This window comes from Bos indicus x Bos taurus, chromosome 7 (genome assembly GCF_003369695.1).
Source record: "Bos indicus x Bos taurus breed Angus x Brahman F1 hybrid chromosome 7, Bos_hybrid_MaternalHap_v2.0, whole genome shotgun sequence".
Lineage (NCBI taxonomy): Eukaryota > Metazoa > Chordata > Mammalia > Artiodactyla > Bovidae > Bos > Bos indicus x Bos taurus.
In genome coordinates this window covers 76,261,929-76,283,798 of record NC_040082.1, presented here as the reverse complement: position 1 = coordinate 76,283,798, position 21,870 = coordinate 76,261,929, and the positions used below count along the sequence as shown (strand labels likewise).

At 36.5% G+C, this 21,870-nt stretch overlaps 1 protein-coding gene across 1 annotated transcript in view; it reads right to left on the bottom strand.

Moving 5' to 3' along the window:
* Positions 1-3,273: 3,273 nt before the first annotated feature.
* Positions 3,274-21,870, bottom strand: part of HSD17B4 (hydroxysteroid 17-beta dehydrogenase 4) — a 99,753-nt gene continuing 81,156 nt past the window's right edge. The window contains exons 20-24 of the mRNA XM_027546952.1: positions 21,754-21,840; positions 19,146-19,232; positions 17,673-17,811; positions 11,623-11,750; positions 3,274-3,685 (exon numbers count right to left, since the gene is read on the bottom strand). Coding sequence (XP_027402753.1) covers positions 3,596-3,685; positions 11,623-11,750; positions 17,673-17,811; positions 19,146-19,232; positions 21,754-21,840 — 531 coding nt within the window. The 3' untranslated portion in view covers positions 3,274-3,595. The remainder of the gene's footprint in view (positions 3,686-11,622; positions 11,751-17,672; positions 17,812-19,145; positions 19,233-21,753; positions 21,841-21,870) is intronic.

Here is a 21,870-nt window from a genome sequence, read left to right as displayed (position 1 = left end):
CTCCTGCCCCCAATCTTTCCCAGAATCAGGGTCTTCTCAAATGACTCAGCTCTTTCCATCAGGTGGCCAAAGTATTGGAGTTTCAGCTTCAACATCAGTCCTTCCAATGAATACCCAGGACTGGTCTTTAGGATGGACTGGTTGGATCTCCTTGCTGTCCAGGGACTCTCAAGAGTCTTCTCCAACACCACAGTTCAAAAGCGTCAATTATTCGGCACTCAGCTTTCTTTATAGTCCAACTCTCACATCCATACATGACTACTGGAAAAACCATAGCCTTGACTAGTCAGACCTTTGTTGGCAAAGTAATGTCTCTGCTTTTTAATATGCTGTCTAGATTGGTGATAACTTTCGTTCCAAGGAGAAAGCATATTTTTTTCATGGCTGCAGTCACCATCTGCAGTGATTATGGAGCCCAAAAAAATAAAGTCAGCCACTGTTTCCACTGTTTTCCCATCTATTTGCCATGAAGTGATGGGACCGGATGCCATGATCTTAGTTTTCTGAATGTTGAGCTTTAAGTCAACTTTTTCACTCTCCTCTTTCACTTTCATCAAGAGGCTCTTTAATTCTTTTTCACTTTCTGCCATAAGGGTGGTGTCATCTGCATATTTGAGGTTATTGATATTTCTCCCAGCAATGTTGATTCCAGCTTGTGCTTTCTCCAGCCCAGCATTTCTCATGATGTACTCTGCCTATAAATTAAATAAGCAGGATGATAATATACAGCCTTGACATACTCCTTTTCCTATTTGGAACCAGTCTGTTGTTCCATGTCCAGTTCTAACTGTTGCTTCCTGACTTGCAGACAAATTTCTCAAGAGGCAGGTCAGGTGGTCTGGTATTTCCATCTCTTTCAGAATTTTCCACAGTTTATTGTAATCCATGCAGTCAAAGGCTTTGGCATAGTCAATAAAGCAGAAATAGATGTTTTTCTGGAACTTTCTTGCTTTTTCGATGATCCAATGGATGTTGGCAATTTGATCTCTGGTTCCTCCGACTTTTCTAAAACCACCTTGAACATTTGTAAGTTCATGGTTCACATACTGTTGAAGCCTGGCTTGGAGAATTTTGAGCATTACTTTACTAGCGTGTGAGATGAGTGCAATTGTGCAGTAGTGTGAGCATTCTTTGGCATTGCCTTTCTTTGGGATTGGAATAAAAACTGACCATTTCCAGTCCTGTAGCCACTGCTGAATTTTCCAAATTTGCTGACATATTGAGTGCAGCACTTACACAGCATCATCTTTCAGCATTTGAAATAGCTCAACTGGAATTCCATCACTCCACTAGTTTTGTTCGTAGTGATGCTTCCTAAGGCCCACTTGACTTCACATTCCAGGATGTCTGGCTCTAGGTCAGTGATCACACCATTGTGACTATCTGGGTCATGAAGATCTTTTTTGTACAGTTCTGTGTATTCTTGCCACCTCTTCTTAATATCTTCTGCTTCTGTTAGGTCCATACCATTTCTGTCCTTTATTGATCCTGTCTTTGCATGAAATGGTCTCTTGGCATCTTTAATTTTCTTCAAGAGATCTCTAGTCTTCCCATTCTATTGTTTTTCTCTATTTCTTTGCATTGATCACTGAGGAAGGCTTTCTTACCTCTCCTTGCTATTTTTGGTACTCTGCATTTTAATGGGTATATCTTTCCTCTTCTCCTTTGCTTTTCACTTTTCTTCTCATAGCAATTTGTAAGGCCTCCTCAGATAACCATTTTGCTTTTTTGCATTTCTTTTTCTTGGGGATGGTCTTGATCCATGTCTCCTGTACAATGTCATGAACCTCTGTCCATAGTTCATCAGGCACTCTCTCTATCAGATTTAGTCCCTTAAATCTATTTCTCACTTCCACTGTATAATCATAAGGGATTTGATTTAGGTCATACCTGAATGGTCTAGTGGTTTTCCCCACTTTCTTCAATTTAAGTCTGAATTTGGCAATAAGGAGCTCATGATCTGAGCCACAGTCAGCTCTTGGTCTTGTTTTTGCTGACTATATAGAGCTTCTCCATCTTTGGCTGCAAAGAATATAATCAATCTGATTTCAGCGTTGGCCATCTGGTGATGTCCATGTGTACAGTCTTCTCTGGTGTTGGTGGAAGAGGGTGTTTGCTATGATCAGTGTGTTCTCTTGGCAAAACTCTATTAGCCTTTGTCCTGCTTCATTCTGTACTCCAAGGCCAAATTTGCCTGTTATTCCAGGTGTTTCTTGATTTCCTACTTTTGCATTCCAGTCCCCTATAATGAAAAGGACCTCTTTTTTGGGTGTTAGTTCTGAAAGATTTTTAGGTATTCACAGAAACGTTGGACTTTAGCTTCTTCAGCATTACTGGTCAGGGCATAGACTTGGATTCCCATGATATTGAATGGTTTGCCTTGGAAATGAACAGAGATCATTCTTCGTTTTTGAGATTGCATCCAAGTACTGCATTTTGGACTCTTTTGTTGACTATGATGGCTACTCCATTTCTTCTAAGGGATTCCTGCCCACAGTGGTAAATATAATGGTCATCTGAGTTAAATTCACCCATTCCAGTCCATTTTAGTTCGCTGATTCCTAGAATATCTATGTTCACTCTTGCTATCTCCTGTTTGACCACTTCCAATTTGCCTTGATTCATGGACCTAACATTCCAGGTTCCTATGCAATCTTGCTGTTTATAGTATCAGACCTTGCTTCTAACACCAGTCACATCCACAACTGGGTGTTGTTTTTGCTTTGGCTCCATCCCTTCATTCTTTCTGGAGTTATTTCTCCACTGATCTCCAGTAGCATATTGGGCACCTACAGACCTGGGGAATTCATCTTTCACTGTCCTATCTTTTTGCCTTTTCATACTGTTCATGGGGTTCTCAAGGCAAGAATACTGAAGTGGTTTGCAATTCCCTTCTCCAGTGAGCCACATTTTGTCAGGACTCTCCACCATGACGTGTCCATCTTGGGTGGCCCTATACGGCATGGCTTAGTTTCATTTAGTTAGACAAGGCTGTGATCCATGTAATCAGATTGGCTAGTTTTCTGTGACTGCCCTCTGATGCCCTCTCTCAGAGCCTACCATCTTACTGTTTTGTAAGTAGTTGATACTGTAAATCAACTACTGCTAAATTTTAAAGAAAATGTGGAAACACACAAAGACCTTTATCTTGCCTTAAAATGGAACTCTATTATAGCAAAGTATGTAAATGAGTACAATACGAAAATTCATGTTAAAATTGGGGTATCAGTAAATCAGAGAAGAGAAAATAATAAAATGTAAAAGACATCAAAGTAGCCTCTATTCATTTAATTTTCCTTACAACTTATAAATGCTATCACAATTCTAAAGAGATTGGACTTGGGTGAAAACTTTTTATTATGAAGACATTGGTCTAAGGACAGAAGGATAATCATGTGCCAGCTTACAATTTCTTGTAAAAATAATAACATGAAAAATTAGTAGAAAATAAAAATCTGAAAGTTATCTGGGTTCTGAAATGTTAAGCAGTTCTCCTTGTACCTTAATTTTGATCATTTTTGCTGGGTTATTTCTGCATATTTAGGCAAAGAGAGTATTTAATTTTTCTGTTTTAATTAATAACGTAGTACATCCTTCAGAGCTTGGCATAGTCTTTAAGAATCATCTGGAGCTTCTGGCTCAGCAAGATATTCCCTCTGGCCTTCAGTCTGCCACTAAAGACCGCCTGGAAAGGAGAAAGGGAAAGAGTACCAACCTTTGTTACATCACAGTTTCTATCTTTTTAAAAAGGATCATTGTTAAGACTGAATACAATTGAGTTAATAACTCCGGCCAACAAAGTCAACTTTTATCTAGCAATAACAATTTAATGATTATAGATAACACCCAATTTTTAGATATCTAATAAAAAATAACAATGCCTTGTACATTTTAGAAAACCATAGAATGGAAAGATCTGGTGCTTCTGCTTCAACCTATGCTACTGGGTTTAATCTATGTTCTTAAATGTGAATTGGAGACCATACGAATAAAAGGCTTTACTGTATTACTAACAATAAAAGCATTCAATTCAGAACTTTTAAAAATATATTTAAAATATTTATTATATCTTCATGAAACAGAAGGCCATATAGTGGCAAAATAAGATAGTCTAACAAAGTGGTACATAGATCCTAGGCTGTAGCATCAGAAGGCCTGGGTTAAAATCTAGGCTCTGCCACTAAACGGAAGGTGAGCTTGGATAAACAACTTAACCTCTCTGAGCTCTGGCCTCCTTATCTACAAAGAGTATTACAACAGCACCTAAATAGCAGCTTTGTTGTATGAGTTAAATGAAACAGTGTGTAAAGTTCTTTGCTTAGCACCTGACATGGAAGTAGGTATGAAACTTATTATGACAAGTAAAAGGCCCGTCATGTTAAAACGCTAAGAGCTCCAGTTCTTTTCTGACCTGACAAAAGAAATTTGTGCAATTTCTCCTGTTCTACTCTGTTCAATTTCTGTTCAGTTTCTACTGTTCTCTAACAGTAAAATAAAAATGATAAAACACATATAGCTTATTGAGAAAATAAGATATGGAACATGAAGTGAAAAGAAGTCTCTAGATTTTTAGCTAGATTGAAAAAAATAGTAATATCCATGTATACTTAACATTACAAAGCAGCCCCACAAATAAAATGTCACTTGAGAAGCACAGCCATCAACTTGAACTGGGCATACCAGCAAAAGAGATGCTCAGAAAGCTTAAAAACATGCTCAAGACCATACTGCCAGCAACAAATAGGCCAGGACTTGAATTTGGGTGCTCTCTGCTTAACAGTGTCTCCCGATCATTAACTAGCAGCAACTTAATCTCAGTACCAAATCCTCACCACCTGGAGGAAAAGCAAAAACTACTTAAACTTTTTATCCTAAAATTAATACAGGATAATTTCATTTAATCAGGATCAAGTGCTAAGCTTTGAAACTGGAGACTGGAATTTTAAAACTAAGACTGCTTTCACTGTGCAGCTACAGAAATGATGGTCTGCAACTCCTGCAGAGAGTCACTACTGAGACCTGCTTGCCAGGTGCTACAATCTGAGAGGGACTTAACAACCAATAAGAACACCTGTTTCCTTGAAGTAAGTACACCAATGTTTGGTGGTTGCTATCGAGTAGAAGAACTTTGTACATAAATCTCTGTTCCTATTTAATTCTTTTCTTAGGACAGGTTCCTAGAAGAAGAATGACTGAATCATGGCACTTAGATTTTCTTGACCATACTTCCATTATCATGGTTCTCAAACTTTGTTCCTCAGTGCACTAGGGCACTGCAGTGAACTCAAACACACTTTGGAGTATTTACATTTTTTGAAGGAAATACAGTGACATTGGTCAAAGACAACACAAAAAAACTACTCTTGTTTAGATCTATTTAATAAACAGAACCATTAGGTATTTCTTTTGGCCTAGAAATGCCATACAAACTTTTATGCTGAACTGTAAGTTGCCATAAAAGAAGTCAGTGAAACTCTCACAGTGTTTTCCAGAAAGACTGTATCAAATTAATATTCCTTCTAGCTACATGTAAATTCTCTTATCCCAACCTTAATAACACTATTTTTCCAATCTTTGAAAATCTGAGGCAAAAATGACATGTTTAATTTGCATGTTTTAGACACTGGGGGAAAATTAGTAATTGTTCTCATGTATGTTAGTCATTTCTCTCTCTCATTAATTATTGGTTCATGTCTTTTGCTCATTTTTTTTACACTGAGGTGTTAGTGTTGCCCATAGTTTTTATAGGTTATTGACACCAGTATACTATGTACCATCATTTTTCCCCCCAGGTTTATGGAAGGTCTTATAGAGGGAGTCTGACAAGCAGAAGTTTTACATTTCTACACAGCCTAAACTACTATTATTGAGCTTATGTTCCTTATTTCTATCCTTGCTTTAATCTATTCAAGTGTTAACTGAGAATCTAAAATACCCTAGACAATATTTTATGCTAGAAAAGAGACATCTCTCCCTGTTCTCAGGGTGCTAACATTACAATAGGGAAGTCAAAAAACAAAATGTGAACAAGTAACTAAAGACTTATAAATGCTATTAAGGAGGTTATGAAAAATTATAACAGGAGGGAACTACTCTGGATAAAACAAAGCTAGCCCTGCAAAAAGATAGAGATTGAAATTCCAGAAAAAGCAAATAAATAGACATTGAAGGAATAAAAATTGATGGGAAGGAACTAAGAGAAAGGCAATATAAACTGATTTAGTATAAGTGATGCAGCAAGCAGCATAGGATGAGGCTCGGAAGACAAGCAAGGGAAGCGTCACAAACAATATGATAACAGGTAGTTTAGATTTTATCTAAGTGCAAAAGAAAATCTTGGAGGTTTTTATCAGGTGGAATAACCGATAATCTGATTTCATTCTTAAGAAATTATTCTGGCTCCCGTGTGAACAGATTGGTGGAAAGGCAAGACTAAGTATAGTAAGATCAGTAAGGAAGCCAGGTGAGAGATGATGGAAACTTGGGTCATGATGATATTCCTAGTGATGAAGAGAAGAAAATGAATACTAAAGATACATTTTTGAGAAATAACAAACAGGATTAAGGATAGTAAGGATACAAAGGTAAAGAAACAAGCCAAGACAATTCTTATATTATTGAGCATACTAATTTCAGGAGACAGATAATTGTGCCATTTCCTGAAAAAAGACTTGGGGGAGAAAATTAAATCACAAGTTCTAAATGGGGCATAATAAAGTGTCCCATTGGAGATGCAAGTAGAGAGCTGGTTATATCACTATGGAACTCAGAGAAGATGACTGAGTGAGACAATTAAATCTGCAAGATGACAACATACAGATGGCTCTAAATACCACAGGATAGATGGACTCATTTAAGAAGAGTATTATTTAGAGAAGAGTCCTGAAATGAGCTCTCAAAAATACCAAAACCCAATGGCTGGGGGTAAAAGAAGACGACACCACAGGAGATTAAGAATAGCCAAAGGTGGAAAAAGCAAAATACGAGAATAAGGTGTCATAAAAGGCAATGGATGAAATTATTTCAAAAAATTGGTGGTTAACTGAGTTAAATGCTACTAAAAGGCTGACAAAGACCTAGACAGAGAAATATTCACTGGATTTAGGAGTTTTATGGTGTCATGTCTTATGTTTAAGTCTTCAAGTCCTTTTGAGTTTATTTTTCACCTTTTTTTTTAAATGTAGCCACTATATAATTTTTGATTTCATATGTGGCTCACATTATTATATGGAGTTTCACCTCTTGGCTCAGACAGTAAAGGAATATGCCTGCAACGCAGGAGGCCCAGGTTCAATCCCTGAGTCAGGAAGATCTGCTGAAGAAGGGAATGCCTACCTACTCCAGTATTCTTGCCTGGAGAATCCCATGGTTTCAGTTACATATGTAGCTCACATTGTATGTTTAACATGTGTCTAATATTAAAACCAGGACAGCACTAGTTTAGACAATTCTTTTGTGAAAAGGAAAAAGATTTGATAAGGCATGCTGGATGGGGATTGCTTTAAGATCTGTGTTAGCTTGCCTCTGTGCTGTAGGATACTTACATCATGAAATGAGAGAGAATGATGTAGGAAAAAGCAGAAGGAGAGCAACAATGACTTTTAAGTAGATACCTGGATGAGAAATGAAAACGTCTTTGACAGAAAGAGGGAGACTTCCTTCAACGCAATATAAGGAGATCGATGCAGATGTTGATGGGATTCTCTGACGGCTCAGATTGGTGAAGAATCCGCCTGCGATGTGGGAGACCCAGGTTTGATCCCTGGATCGGGAAGATCCCCCGGAGAAGGGATGGCTACTCACTCCAGTATACTTGCCTGGAGAATTCCATGGACAGAAGAGCCTGGCAGGCTATAGTTCATGGGGTCACAAAGAGTCAGATACGACTGAGCAACTAATACACACACATATAGATGCCAATAGAACAGATCTGGTGATAGGAAGGTAAATATTTTCATCTGAGGTCTTTCTTTTTTTCCCCAAAGCAGCATGAAGAAAGGTCAGCAGCTGAAGACAAATATGAAAAACACATCTCAGACAACAGGAATGGAAGCTTAGTGGAAAATCATGGTAAGATTGCTGCTGCTGCTAAGTCGCTTCAGTCGTGTCCAACTCTGTGTGACCCCATAAATAGCAGCCTACCAGGCTCCGCCGTCCCTGGGATTCTCCAGCCAAGAACACTGGATTGGGTTGCCATTTCCTTCTCCAATGCATGAAAGTGAAAAGGGAAAGTGAAGTCGCTCAGTCATGTCTGACTCAACGACCCCATGGACTGCAGCCTACCAGGCTCCTCCATGCATGGGATTTTCGAGGCAAGAGTACTGGAGTGGGGTGCCATTGCCTTCTCCGCTGGTAAGATTGCTAGACAGTGCTTAAAGACTATTTGAGATTTGTAGTCAAAATTTGGGGCTTCCCTGATGGCTCAGTGATAAAGAACCCACTGGCTAATGCAGGAGACTCAGGTCCAATTCCTGGGTCATGAAGATTCCCTTGGAGAAGGAAATGGCAACCCACTCCAGTATTCTTGCCTGGACAATCCCATGGACAAAGGAACCTGGTGGGTTACAGTCCATGGAGGACTGTAGGAGTCACAAAGGAGTTGGACATGGCTTAGCAAATAAACAACAAAAATCAAAATTTTAAAGGGAATTCAACTTGTCTAGTTGTACGGTTTTTCTCCTAACTCCTTCATCAATTCTGGTACAGATAGAAAGATGGCAGAGAGTAGAGTTAAAATAGGGTGGAATTTTCCACGCAAGTAAGATGAGAGATATACAGGGAGATGAGGATATTTTCAAGGGAGATATTATGATGGACCACAAAATCTAAGCTGAACAAGAAGAGACGAAAAGACAGAAGGGCGTTGACGGACAGAAAGTGGTGGTGTCAACAAACTGGAGGCCTCTGAAGTACAACAGCAGTAGTAAGACTCACAAAACAAAAAACAAGCAAGGGATGGTATTGGAAAATGGTGATGTTTTGAAACAGGTATTGGAATTTGTACGTTTTATGCTTCCAATAAAGACAAAAGCTGACACAGAATGGACTGAAAGATAATTTGAAACAGTATCAATAAACTAAGAGTCATCTGGTTAGAGAAGTCATTTTTATGAATGCTGAAGGAAGCCACCAAGGTTGACAAGAGTTGGTGTAGAGAGAGACTGTAGACTAGGATATAAGGTGTTTGACGGCTGAAGAACAGGGGTGACGGCACCAAGGTGGAGCAGAACACAGTTGAGCCAAATGAGTTCAGAAAACCTCTAGTATTAATTAGAACGTCTATAAAGACTAGGTCTTTGAGAATAATAAGCAGCTAGGTTTTTATCAAGTTTTGCCTCTGCTTTAATTTTTTCACATTTAATTCCATCCTGTCTGATATTGACAGAATGGTGCACAGAATGACATGAAGCATTGTCGTTTACTATCCAACTTCCCAGTATCACTCACCCCCAAACACCTGATGTTCCTAATGATTATATAAATGTTACATAAAGTGCTTTCCCTGATGGCTCAGATGGTAAAGCGTCTGCCCACAATGCGGGAGACCTGGGTTCGATTCCTGGGTCGGGAAGATCTCTTGGAGAAGGAAATGGCAATACAACTTGATAAAAACCTAGCTGCTTATTATTCTCAAAAACCTAGGCTTTATAGACGTTCTAATTAATACTAGAGATTTTCTGAACTCAATGATTATATAAATGTTACATAAAGGTTTCCCTAAATCCTACATTTAATCCTTTAAAGGCATCTCAAGTATATCTTACAAAAGAACTCTTAATTACTCACTCAGCAGCCATAATGACCTTTAAAAATCAGATGTCAATCCAGAGCTCAACAGCTTCCTATCACATAAAAAATCTAAACTCCTCACCAACATCTACAAGGTCCAGTATGATTAACCCATGCCTACTTCTCCCTCTTCCCCTCTTGTCTCTCTCCCCACTGCTCATTTTGTGGGCCTCCTCACAGTTATTATATCCAATAAGCAGAGCCACTGGTGCCTCCAGCCTTTGCACTGGTTGTTTCTTTAGCTTTATGGTTCATTCCCTCCTCCTCGCTTTGTTCAGGTCTCTATCGAGTCTTTTTGGACAACCCTATCTAAACAGTGCCTCCATCCTGTCACACTCAAATCCAGGGGTTGGCAAACTACAGCCCAAAGGCCAAAACCAGTCTGTTGCCTGTTTTCGTTCATAAACAAATTTGATTGGAACTCAGCCCCATCCATTGGTATATATATATTATCCATGGCTACTTTAACTCTATAAATGGCAGAACCAAGTAGGTTCAACAGAGACCATCTGACCTGCAAAGCTTAGAATATTTACAATGGGACCCTTTACAGAAAAAGTTTGCCAACCACTACTGTCACCCGTAACTCTGACTTATTTTTCTCCATATTTGAAATTATATTTCCTTTCCATTTCCCTCTAGAATGAAGCTCTGCCCAGAAGGGGCACTGTCTTGTTTGGCCACATCAAGCACCCAAATAAAAGGAGGTACTAAATACATTCCTGGGAAAGAATTAACTGGGAGCTCACACAGTACCTGGCATTACAGTAAGCTCTTCATGCATATTAGCGGATTTACTTATCATCCATTTAGTTATTTTGGATTATCATTATTCATTTTACAATGAGAAAATTAAGGTTTAGAGAGTAGATATAAGAGCTAAGATTGAAACTCAGGTTTATTGATGCCAAAAGAATGTATTTTTAACCACGATACAACTTTATAATTCTTTTTAAATTAGTCTATCCAGGGAAATTGAACATTTTATCCTTTATTCAAATTGTTCTATAACTTGTAAAGTTGTATTGTTTTCTGCAAATAAGCACTGTGCTTTTCTTGTTTTGATAGTCATTGGTACTTGGAAGTTTGGCAGATATTATAAACAAATTTTTAAAATTATATCTTCTAGTTGGTGTTGCGGCTATGTGAAAGCTATTTTTAAATAATTACTGTACATTCAACCATTTGAACTCCTCTGATCTAAGAATAATCTGATCTTCTTGGGATTTCTAGCTACATAATCATGATTCAAAAATTAAAAAATTTCCTCCTCCCTTCTAGTTGCTATATCAGTTACTTTAATTTTGTGTGTCTGTGGATTACCCAGAGGTTTCAGAACAATATTAACTTATAATGGTTAGTGAAGGTACTCTTGTTTTAATCATGATTTTCTACTGAAATGTCTCTAAATGTTTTATTCTCAAGAAGATACTGGCTATTATGTTCCTTCTTTCTATTTCCAGTTTACCGTGATGATTAAGACAAGTTCTTAATCTTATATATCAGGGAAGAATGTATAATTTTATGAAATATCATATGGTTTTTCACCTCTGAACTAATGACAATAAATTAAAAGGTCTAGATATGAGTTTTATATTGTTTATCTGCTGAAGAAGAGTTTCACTCAAAACTTTATTTTTAACAAGTTATTGGCTGAAAAACTCCATTAGAAAAATACATGATCTGTCAACTTGAATAATGCTATCAACTCTGTCTTTCTTCAGAGCTGTAAGAAATCTGTCTTATAAATTAGAATTTTGGAGTCAGCCAAAAACTGCAACTGTCAAATAGGAAGCAATAATGACAAATAAATAAACATTTTAAGAACTTTACCTTCTGAGGATCAAGCTTGCCCAAGACTACTTCCATGAAATCTTCATCTGAAAGTGTGATGGTTACATCAGCAGAGCCTTTTGCAGGGCCTTGATACACTTTTCCAGAACCAGTTTTCAGGTCAATAGCTGGGAAAAATAGGAAGAAACCAATATCAATATTTTTATCTTTACAACATAAGAATAAAATGAACCATATAAATGCAGACATTTTTAATAGTTTCAGAGTTACTGTGGTGTTTATTCTACATTATATATTACATATCACTTAGAAAAAAATTTTTAAATCCTTTATTTTTTGAGATGTTCTTTTTATAAAGAATATGGTTTTCAAAAGAATCAAATCAATAATGGTTTTTCTTCATTGAAGAAGTTTACACAATAGAGAGATTTGAAAAGTGAATCAATGTAGAATAATATAATGAAGTTAAGAGGTTGGAAGTTATATGGTTAAGGTCTTTAGATTCAAATAAAGATTCTACAGTCAACAAAGGAAGAAAGTGAATTTTAAAACAATTGCATATTGGTTGGGGTAGGGGAAGGGAATGCACACTCATCACTTTTCAATAACTTGGATTCATTAAAGGTTCTGCCATATGAATTAAATGATAGTAAAATTAAAATTTTTAAAGTATTTCAATTAGTCATTTACTTATAAAATGCTTATTGCCCTAACTGTTGTGAATAAAGGTTAAAATTAAAATCTTTTCCCTTAACTGTTTTGGACAGCAGGATTAAGTGTCCCAGAAACAGGCTGGGTAACTGGAAAAGCTATTAAAAGTTTACCTCCTTCATTGCTCTCTATATAGCACAGAGCTTTAAGTTAAAGTTACATTTTAGAAAGTTTTCATTGTCATACACGTGACCGAGACCACTCATCCAGAAAGGCCAATTCCACTCATCCTGCTTTAGCCTCTTCAATGTGCTTTCTCTTCTATTGCAAAGAAGCTATGATCACATCACTCTCCCTAAGAGTGTGTAGGGAACTCCCAACTTAGGATCAAGAAAAGACATACACATGTAAGAAAAATTATATAGACTGGTTAGCCAAGTTCTGCTGCAAAGACAGAATTAAATCACTCCCACTGTCCATAGAAGAGAATTTTGCCAACTAAACTAAACTAAAAAAAGAAAATAACATGACTACTGACGGTTACCTTGGGGAGGAGAAAGAGTCTAAGAAGGGGAACTTTTTGCTTTGCTTCATTCACTCACTTCATTGTTTAGTTTCTTCTATGGTTCTCAGACAATATGCAAAATACTAGGACTAAGACGTGAAGAACAAAGGCTCTGTTCTTCCTGGCACATACATATTACAAACATGTTTTTCTGTATTATTTGTGTAGTTAAAAACAAAAGTAGAATAAGAGAAGGAGGAAGGCAGGCAAGGAAGGAGCAGGGAGAGAATAATGGGAGGGGTCAGAGGGTAGAAAGGAAAGACTAAAGAAAAGCAAACCTCTGACATTCAACAGATACTGTTTTAATTCTTCACAAGTGAGTCTAAGGCCCACTGTGTGCACTAGTCTTGCTCAGGAATAAAACTGGACTGATACAATCTTAATACTTCAGTGTGGAGTAAGTCTCTTAGCTGATGAAAGCCCTTCTAATGAAGTGCTATCTACATGCCCTCTCACTCACTCGGTTTTACTTGCTGCTTCACAGCCAGATTCTTATAAAGCAATAGAACTTTTTTCTGTGGAAAGCTAATAACTAGTGCTGATAAGCAAAAAGAGGGCTAAAAAGGGGAAAGTTCCTAGCAAGAAGACTAGCATCTGTCAGACCACCTCAGCCCAGCAAGGCAGAGAGCACAGTGTCCTCGCTCAGGCAACCTTCCAGCTCCTATGTGACCAAGCATGACAGGCCTCAGAGGACGTGACCAAGCATGACAGGCCTCAGAGGGGCCTAACCTTGAAAGACACAACGAAGATGCCTCCTACTCTGCAGCCCAAACCAAGCCTGATGCCAGAACTCTCTTCATTCTCTTTAGACTCACGCTAACTTGGTTGTTAAAAATCCCGACACAGACACACCTCTGCCCAGAGATTCACTGTTGGTGTTGTCTGGATGGCAAGATACAGGAAGGAGCAGGGAAGATGGGCACAGTCCAGGATCTCGAGGTTGGAATGCATCTTTCAGGCCACTGAGCCCAACCCCTTGGCTCCTAGACTTGCTCAAGGGTAGTCACTCTGTGTAAACCCAGTTCCACAGGTGAACAAAGTAGCTGAGCTTGTTCTCTCTAAACAGGTTTGCGTCTGCCATAATATGAACAAGGCTGGGACAAGTCAAATGTTTAGAAAAACAGTTTAAAAACAGCTTGCAAAAAAAAAAATTAGGTATTCCCTAAGTCAAGATATTTAGTCACCTATTTTATGTCTTTAAGCACCAAGATGCAAAAAAGAGATGCCAACGTGGAATCACCTTCTCAAAAACATCATAAGCCAAAAATCTTAGGTACTTTCTACTGCTGCCAGCTCTGATTTAGCTCAGTGACACAGACTGCGAGAAAACAATTAGAATTGAAAAAAGATACACACAGCTTAGAATCAAATCAAAGACAGACAGATAACCAAAGAGAATAATGAACACATTCAGAGAAAGCTTCAAGATCCAATTTGATTGTTAGCTTTGATAAATTAGGACCTGAAGAAGATACAGTAAAACAAACAAAAGCCACAGGCATCAATTATAAGTAAGTATTAATAGGATTCAAATATTCCCATTTTGGGGTGGGAAATATAAGAAAAAACCCTTTGCCTAGGTTAATAAAAGGCAATTACTAAATGTAAGCACATTTGCTAATACTGTCTACAAGGCAAGTGACACCAAGATAAAGTGAAAATATTAGTTGGTATTGACACTATATTTAAGAAAATTATCCTATTTGTCAGAATGAATTGCTTGTATATTTTATAAATCTCTACACAGTTCTATTCTGCCAACTGTGAGACACACGATTCCAGCAACTTTTCTCGCTCATCTCATTCCTTTCCATGACCAGTATCTTCAAAAATTCTGTGCTTTATATTTATAACTCAACTTGTAATACAGTTTCATCTATAGGGAAAAGATAGAATTCCGTCATAGATAGATAGAAGGAAGGACAGAACGAAGAAAGAAAGGCAAGTGCTGATACCTACATTTCCCTGTTAATCGATAAAGATTTTTAGAAAAAAAATAGACAGTGAAATTTGGGGAACTAAATACATATTACATGTTTGGCTTCCTTTATCCCCTTCTAAATTAACTTCCTATAAGCACAAATGTCTTCCAGAAGGACAAACACCAAAAATGTTAACTGTGAGTAGTGGGATTATACATCAGTATTTCCCACTTTATACTTATATATACCAAAATTTATATAATGAAAATACAGTCCCTAAAAGGAATAGCAATTGTCATATTAAAAAGAAACTTGTATGAAACCAAAATCAATTGAACAAAACTTCAAAATGTTTTCTAGGAATATATAATAGAAGATGGTCTCAAAAAGTTTCAGTTGATTTAGAGATACATCTTTAATTTTTTGGTTTTAACATTTACAGTGATCTTTAGTTGTAATAAGGAATAAAACAGTCTGATTTACAGGGTACTTAAACAGGCACTCTAAAACAGTAATCTTAGAATAAAAACAATAAAAATCTACAAAATAGTAGTTTCTACTGTGCAAGTAAAATCCTAAAGATTTTTTCCTTAAAAAAAAAGTCTGTATAGACACATTATCTGCATTATATGTAGTGTACAAATAATGAATGAAGATGATTCATACCATCAGCTGTGGGACTTGCAGAAGCACAGCCTGCAATCCTTACTTTCAGTTATCACCACAGTATACTACTATGAGTATAGTATTATACTCATAGTAGTATACTATGAGAAGGATTACAGCCAGGCTTGAGATGGGCCTGAAAGTATATGGTCCTAGAGTATAAATAAGCCAGTCACAGGCCACTTTATGGAGCCCCTCAGCATTCCAGGGGCTCCTTAGTCCATCTGAACTACATGAGATCTCACTGTAATAGTTCACAATTATGAAGGAAGGGGACAATCCTTGAGCTAAAAACTATTCTGAATGCTCCCCATACCACATTAGTAGATAGATGCTTGACCACAAATAAAAGGATCCTGTCTCTTGGGACTTCAAGACCAAAAAACATGAAAATCCAAAAATTTGCAGTGAACTTTCACTGAGATACCGTATTTCTCCAGCATCTCTAGAGATTAGAATATTCTATAAAATAAACATATAGTTAGAATATAAAGAAAGAATGCTCTACAGATCAAAGTAAGGCTAGAATACTCTATAATATAAAGGTAAAGAAACGATGGTGAAGTTCATTAACAGCATGTTTCATGATTCAAAATATGAATGGCTGTCGGCTATGGAATGAATGTTAGTATCCTTCCAAAATTCATACGTTGAAGCCCTAATCTCCAAACAATGATGGTGTTTAGAAACAGAGCTCTTTGGAGGTGATTAGGTTTAGATGAGGTCATGAGAGAACAGCCTCCATAATGGGATTAGTGTCTCTCTCTAGAAGAGACACGAGAGAGATGATCTTTCTCTCTGCCTTGTGGAGAAACAGTAGGAAGGAAGCCATCTGCAAACCAGGAGGAGGGGTCTCACCAGAACCCAACCCTGCTGGATCCCTCACACTGGACCTTCCAGCCTCCTCACTACGAGAAAATAAGTTTCTGCTCTTTAACCTACCCAGTCGACAGTATATTTGTTACAGCATCCTGAACTAAGATACTCTCATTGTTAGAAGCAATGGCTTCTCAGTCTGTATGATTGATGATGAGAAAGAGAATGGATGTATACTCACTTCACTGTCCTTTCACCTATAGAGGAACACAGTAAAATCTGAAAAAGTTACGCATTTTTCTGTCATGACATACAGACACTGGATACTTAAAAACGTGTTAACAGATCTGGCTGACTAGCAAAATGAGTCCACAAAAGTATTAGTGCTTTTATTATGTGGACATAAAAAAAGAGAAAATTTTCTAATCTAGAAAAAAATTTTACTCATCTTTAGTAATTTCATCTTACCTTCCCCAACTTTAAGAATTAAATTAAAATTGGACCCTGCAGTCTCCTAATAGGCCACAGAACAGAAAAGTTTGTGCCGTGATTAAGAATGTAGTTACACAACAGATACGAAAGATATGGTAAAAAAAATTTCTTCTCACTTTCTCTTTTTATCACCTGATTTTTCTTTCTTCATAAAACGGTAGTAAGGTTCTTTTGGAGCTCCATGTAAGTGAATGGAAGCATGACTGCTTTCTCTCTGCAGCTACTTGGCTTATATTGGATACCTTGCCAGGTTGCTAATGGCACTCTGATAGATAACTTTCTTAGATTAAATAAAATTAGTACCTTTGATTGCCAGTTTTATACACTGAGAAAATAATTATGATTTTATACTGATAATTAAGGTGGTAATCCAAAATGCTAATTCTGGGGGGAGGAAGAAAAATGATTTTAAAGCTGTTAAAATATAATGATAATTACTCAAGACTTAAAAATATTTCATTTAACTTGATGTACTTTCTTTATGTTTAAAAGGAATCTGAAGATTAAAGAAGCATACAGCTAAGGCAACTGTTTAAAGTACTAATTTCAGGTGCTACAATGAAATCTTCAAAACAGATTATTTTCATTTTAATTAATTCTTTTCATCTCTAAAAAACATACATGTCTGAGGGCCATAAAACCCATGGGACGTGAAAGTTGCTCAGTCATGTCTGACTGTTTGCAACCCCATGGAATTCTCCAGGACAGAATACTGGAGTGGGTAGCCTTTCCCTTTTCCAGGGGATCTTCCCAACCCAGGGATCAAACCCAGGTTTCCTGCATTGCAGGCAGATTCTTTACCAGCTAAGCTACAAGGGAAGCCCATGAAACCCGTTATTTCCCATTAAAAAAAAAAAAACCTTACTGAAGAAGGTAAGATTTACCTACCTTCAAAGAGACAGGCTTTAGTTATAACAAGGATACTTTATTCCTATTGACTAAGAGTTATCTTAGAATATTATAAGGACAGGACTTACTCCACTTGGCTGCAGTATTTTCACCTTTAGTGATATGCCACTCAAACACAGCACGGACTTTCTTGACCACCTCTTCCCCAATACCCTGAAGGCGGCGACCTATTTCTTCAAACACAAGGGTACTCTGAAGCCCCGCACCCTAGCAAAAACAGAAAAGATAATCATTTCATTTTAAAAGATATGTAAAAATGACTCAAGGGGAAAAACTATCACAAAATCAATGTGCAATAAGGTAATTTTTTTAAAAACCTGCACATAAATAAGGCAAACTAGTTTTTGTTACCCTAGTCTTCTTTCACACCTTTCTATTTATTTATGTTATCCAGAACCTCAATCCCCTTAATAAAAGAATTTTACTTTTATCAGAATTCATAAATAATATTTTACAAGTAGACTAGGAACTAACTTAACAACTTATATCCTAATAGACTTCAGCAGGAAGATACTGGACAAATTAATCGACTTCTGTGATCTCATTTCTTCATTTGTAAAATGAGACTAAATTACATGAAACTTGAATTTCTTTCTAGCTCTAAAATTTCTTACGTTTTTGATCTTAGATTCTTTTTAAAGAAATTTTAATTTTCATTCAGTTATGTGATAATATGACTAATGAAACACAAATATCATGGATTTGAAAACTTCAACATTACAAAGTTAATATTCTGGAGACAGAATATAAATATTTTTATTAATTCAGCATGTTAATAGACAGTAATACAAATGTTTTAATAAATAATATATATGCTATTGCTTTTATATATGCACTGAACGCTTTATACACATTTTTAAATCAAGAAAAAGGTACAAAATATTTAACTTTTTAACCTTTCTCCAAAATACTATTTACTTAAGATTTCTTATTAAACAAGTGATTTATTTACTCTCAAACTAGAAAATCAATTATATTCTCTTAAAAGATACCCTAGTATCACCACAAAAAAAGTTTTTTAGAAATTTGTCATTTTCAAAATATTCCTTTTCTTCCAAGCAGTTTTGAATTAACGGTCTCTAGTTCAAGAATTAAGAATCTTTCATAGCTCTGAATTTTCTAAAGTAGACTGAACACTCTTAAAGTAATCTCAACTGAAATTCATAAATCAGGCTATAACTTGGATGCTGTGCTGTGCTCAGTCCTGTCAGACTCTTTGTGACCCCATGGACTTTAGCCCTCCAGACTCCTCTGTCCATGAGGATTCTCTAGGCAAGAATACTGGAGTGGGTTGCCATGCCCTCCTCCAATGGATCTTCCCAACCCAAGGGGTCGAACCCAGCTGTCCTGCACTGGAGGCGGATTCTTTCTGTCTGAGCCACCAGGGAAGCCCAAGAATACTGGAGTGGGTAGCCTATCCCTTCTCCAGGGCATCTTCCTACCCTGGAATCAAACCAGGGCCTCCTGCATTGCAGGCGGATTCTTTACCAGCTGAGCTACCAGAGAAGGCCATGACTTGGATATTAGTGGTTGTAACCTACCTCAGATGGTGTCTTAGCTGAAATAGCAGACGCTGGTACAAGATCCACATATGCATTTGAAATGACGATGCCTCCAGTTTCTTGGACCTTATAAAGGGTTTGGGGATTGGGGGGGTAAAAACAGCTCACTCTGATGAGGCCAATGAAAATGAAATTTTATTGTGAAATGCTATAAAGTCTTTTAAAAGAAATTTACATTTTTCTTCATATGAAAGAGAAAATTATCCAAATTAAATAGTTCATAAATTAAATGTCAACAGGAATAAACATGAAAGCTCACTGACTTATTAAAACTGTAATTAACCCTAACCATAGAATCTACTGAAGCCTTTCTCAAAAATACTTACGACCAGGTCCCATCTCCAAAGATTCCAATTTAAATGGTCTGAGGTAGAGTCTGAGCATTGGTATTTGGAGGATTTATTTTGCAATATAAGTATGTCTAGTGGGGAGCCAGGATGAGAATTGCTTAATTCTTATAAATAGTAAAAGGCATGGCACATAATCCACATGAGGCAGGGTACTCAAAGTGTATTTGTTTGGTTAATATACAACAAAACTGGGTAGAAACAGACCTTCTATTTAGAAACTATACACAGTACAAAGTAAACACTTGAATAGCCTTTTTTCAGAATATTCATTAAAAGAACTCAAATTCTAATTCCTAATATGGCACCTAAAATTATTCCAATAGTATTCTTTTATAAAATTATGGTACTGCTACGAATGTATAGGATAATGTCTAAAACTTAAGGTAGCACTTATTAAAACTGATTTTTAACAATCAGAAAGATCATTCTCCCCTATTTTCCATTATACTTCAGAAAAATAGATCTTTCAAACAATTTCTTCATTTTATTTCAAATTATATACAGTGGAAAGCATGAAAGGAAACAATTTATGGAAAAAATGCACTTTAGAAAATTACTCTATTGTAACTAAGGAAGGGAAAGGATTCCCACAAATAGCTAATAGAAAAAGAATACCTCTATAATCACTGGGGGAAAAAATAGCAAATATACTGAATAGATAAGAAGATGTGCTTAGAATTTATTAAAATGACAAGAATGTGTTATATTTAAACATTAAACTACTACTCAACTCTTTAAGTTTTTATCTATATAAATTATTTCTATATTGTTCATCATGAGAAAATAGAGCCCATAATTGTTTTCATGGTCCTTAATTCTTTTAGGGTTCATAATTTTATTCAAAAAATAAACTTACATGAAATAGTTAGAAAATAAGAGGGTTCTGGAATATGTGGTACAAACATTTATTCCAAGGGGATTTCAGAGGAAAGCCAGGATGTGTGTTTGTATGAATGGGGGAAAGGGGAGTGGTAAGGGAATGCCTCTGAGGACAAGGCAGAGCTTCAACTGATGCTGAAAAGACAAAGGAAATTTGAAAAGTGAAATAAACAGTGTGCATAAGTGAATCAGGAAAATGACACTGAGAGCAGCAGGAAGTAATAAGCAGTAAGGCAGCCATACAAAGAACAGTTCTGGAAAGGTATTTATGTATGAAAGAAATCATGGTACAGTTTTAAAGAAAAAATTGTGAGGACCTAGGAACTGAGTGCTGAGCCAGGCAGACCAAGGTGTATATCCCAGCTCTACCACTTTCTATGTGACCATGAGCAAATTATTTAAAAGATCTGAACCTATATTTTTTCCAAATTAAAGGTAGAGTTGTTATGCATAGTAGAGATAATGGGATAGGCTGCTCACAGGTACTCAGTAACTATAAGCTGCTATTACTGTTCGTGGTGTTATTTAAATTGCTCAACACAAGACATTTATGTAGTACAAATGATCAGACCAAAAGGTATCAGCCTGGTCAACGATGTTAACAAAAATTATCTGTAAACAACTTACAAAAGGAGGACTGTATGTTCTTTTAGTATTTTACTGGAGCACTGCTAACAGCCTCACCACTAAAAGCACTTAACTCTATAGGGAGATATACTTTAATTTGTCTTGTTACTTACTATTGATTAAGCTCAGATTCTGTGACATAAGATGTTAATTTGTGGGTTTTTGTGTGATCAAGATGCATATGATTTCTGTCTTGTAGAAAATATAACCATAAAGGATATGGTTTTATTCTTCTATAGAACAATTAACTTGTTTTATCTCTTAACTCAGTAAAGTTATTTTAGAATGCCTTCCCCATTAGACTACATAAACCCTGTTGTTACTACTTCTCCTTTGAACCAGATTTATCATCTTTCTAACACCCTCATTAAGGAATTAAAGTTTCATCACATTTTTATTTTATATCTGTCTATGAATCATGCCTTCAAGTTTCTGAAGATTATATTCTGACAACTTGAATGATGAGTTGAGCCAAAAAGATATGGTTGGTTGGATTTTCAGAAATGTTATGTTAACAGGCACCAATTTAGTTGAGAATAAAACAGAAAATAAAAAACAAGGTACAGAGTCATCTTATTTTCAATTGAAAATTACCACTGATTTTTTTTAATTCCTAAGTTTTACTTCATATCCATAGTTATTAACCAAAAGAATGCTAGGATAGAACATAATTACAGGATATGGAAAAGCAGGTTAATGAAACAATGTACCTCTAACCACCTCACTCATACCTTGGTTTGGAAATGGATTCTATTTCCTTCCTTCCACATCTCAGTCTGCAGAGTCTGTCCCGGGTATACTGGTTTTGCAAAACGAACCTTTAAAAGAAAATGTGTTTAAGGGTTAAA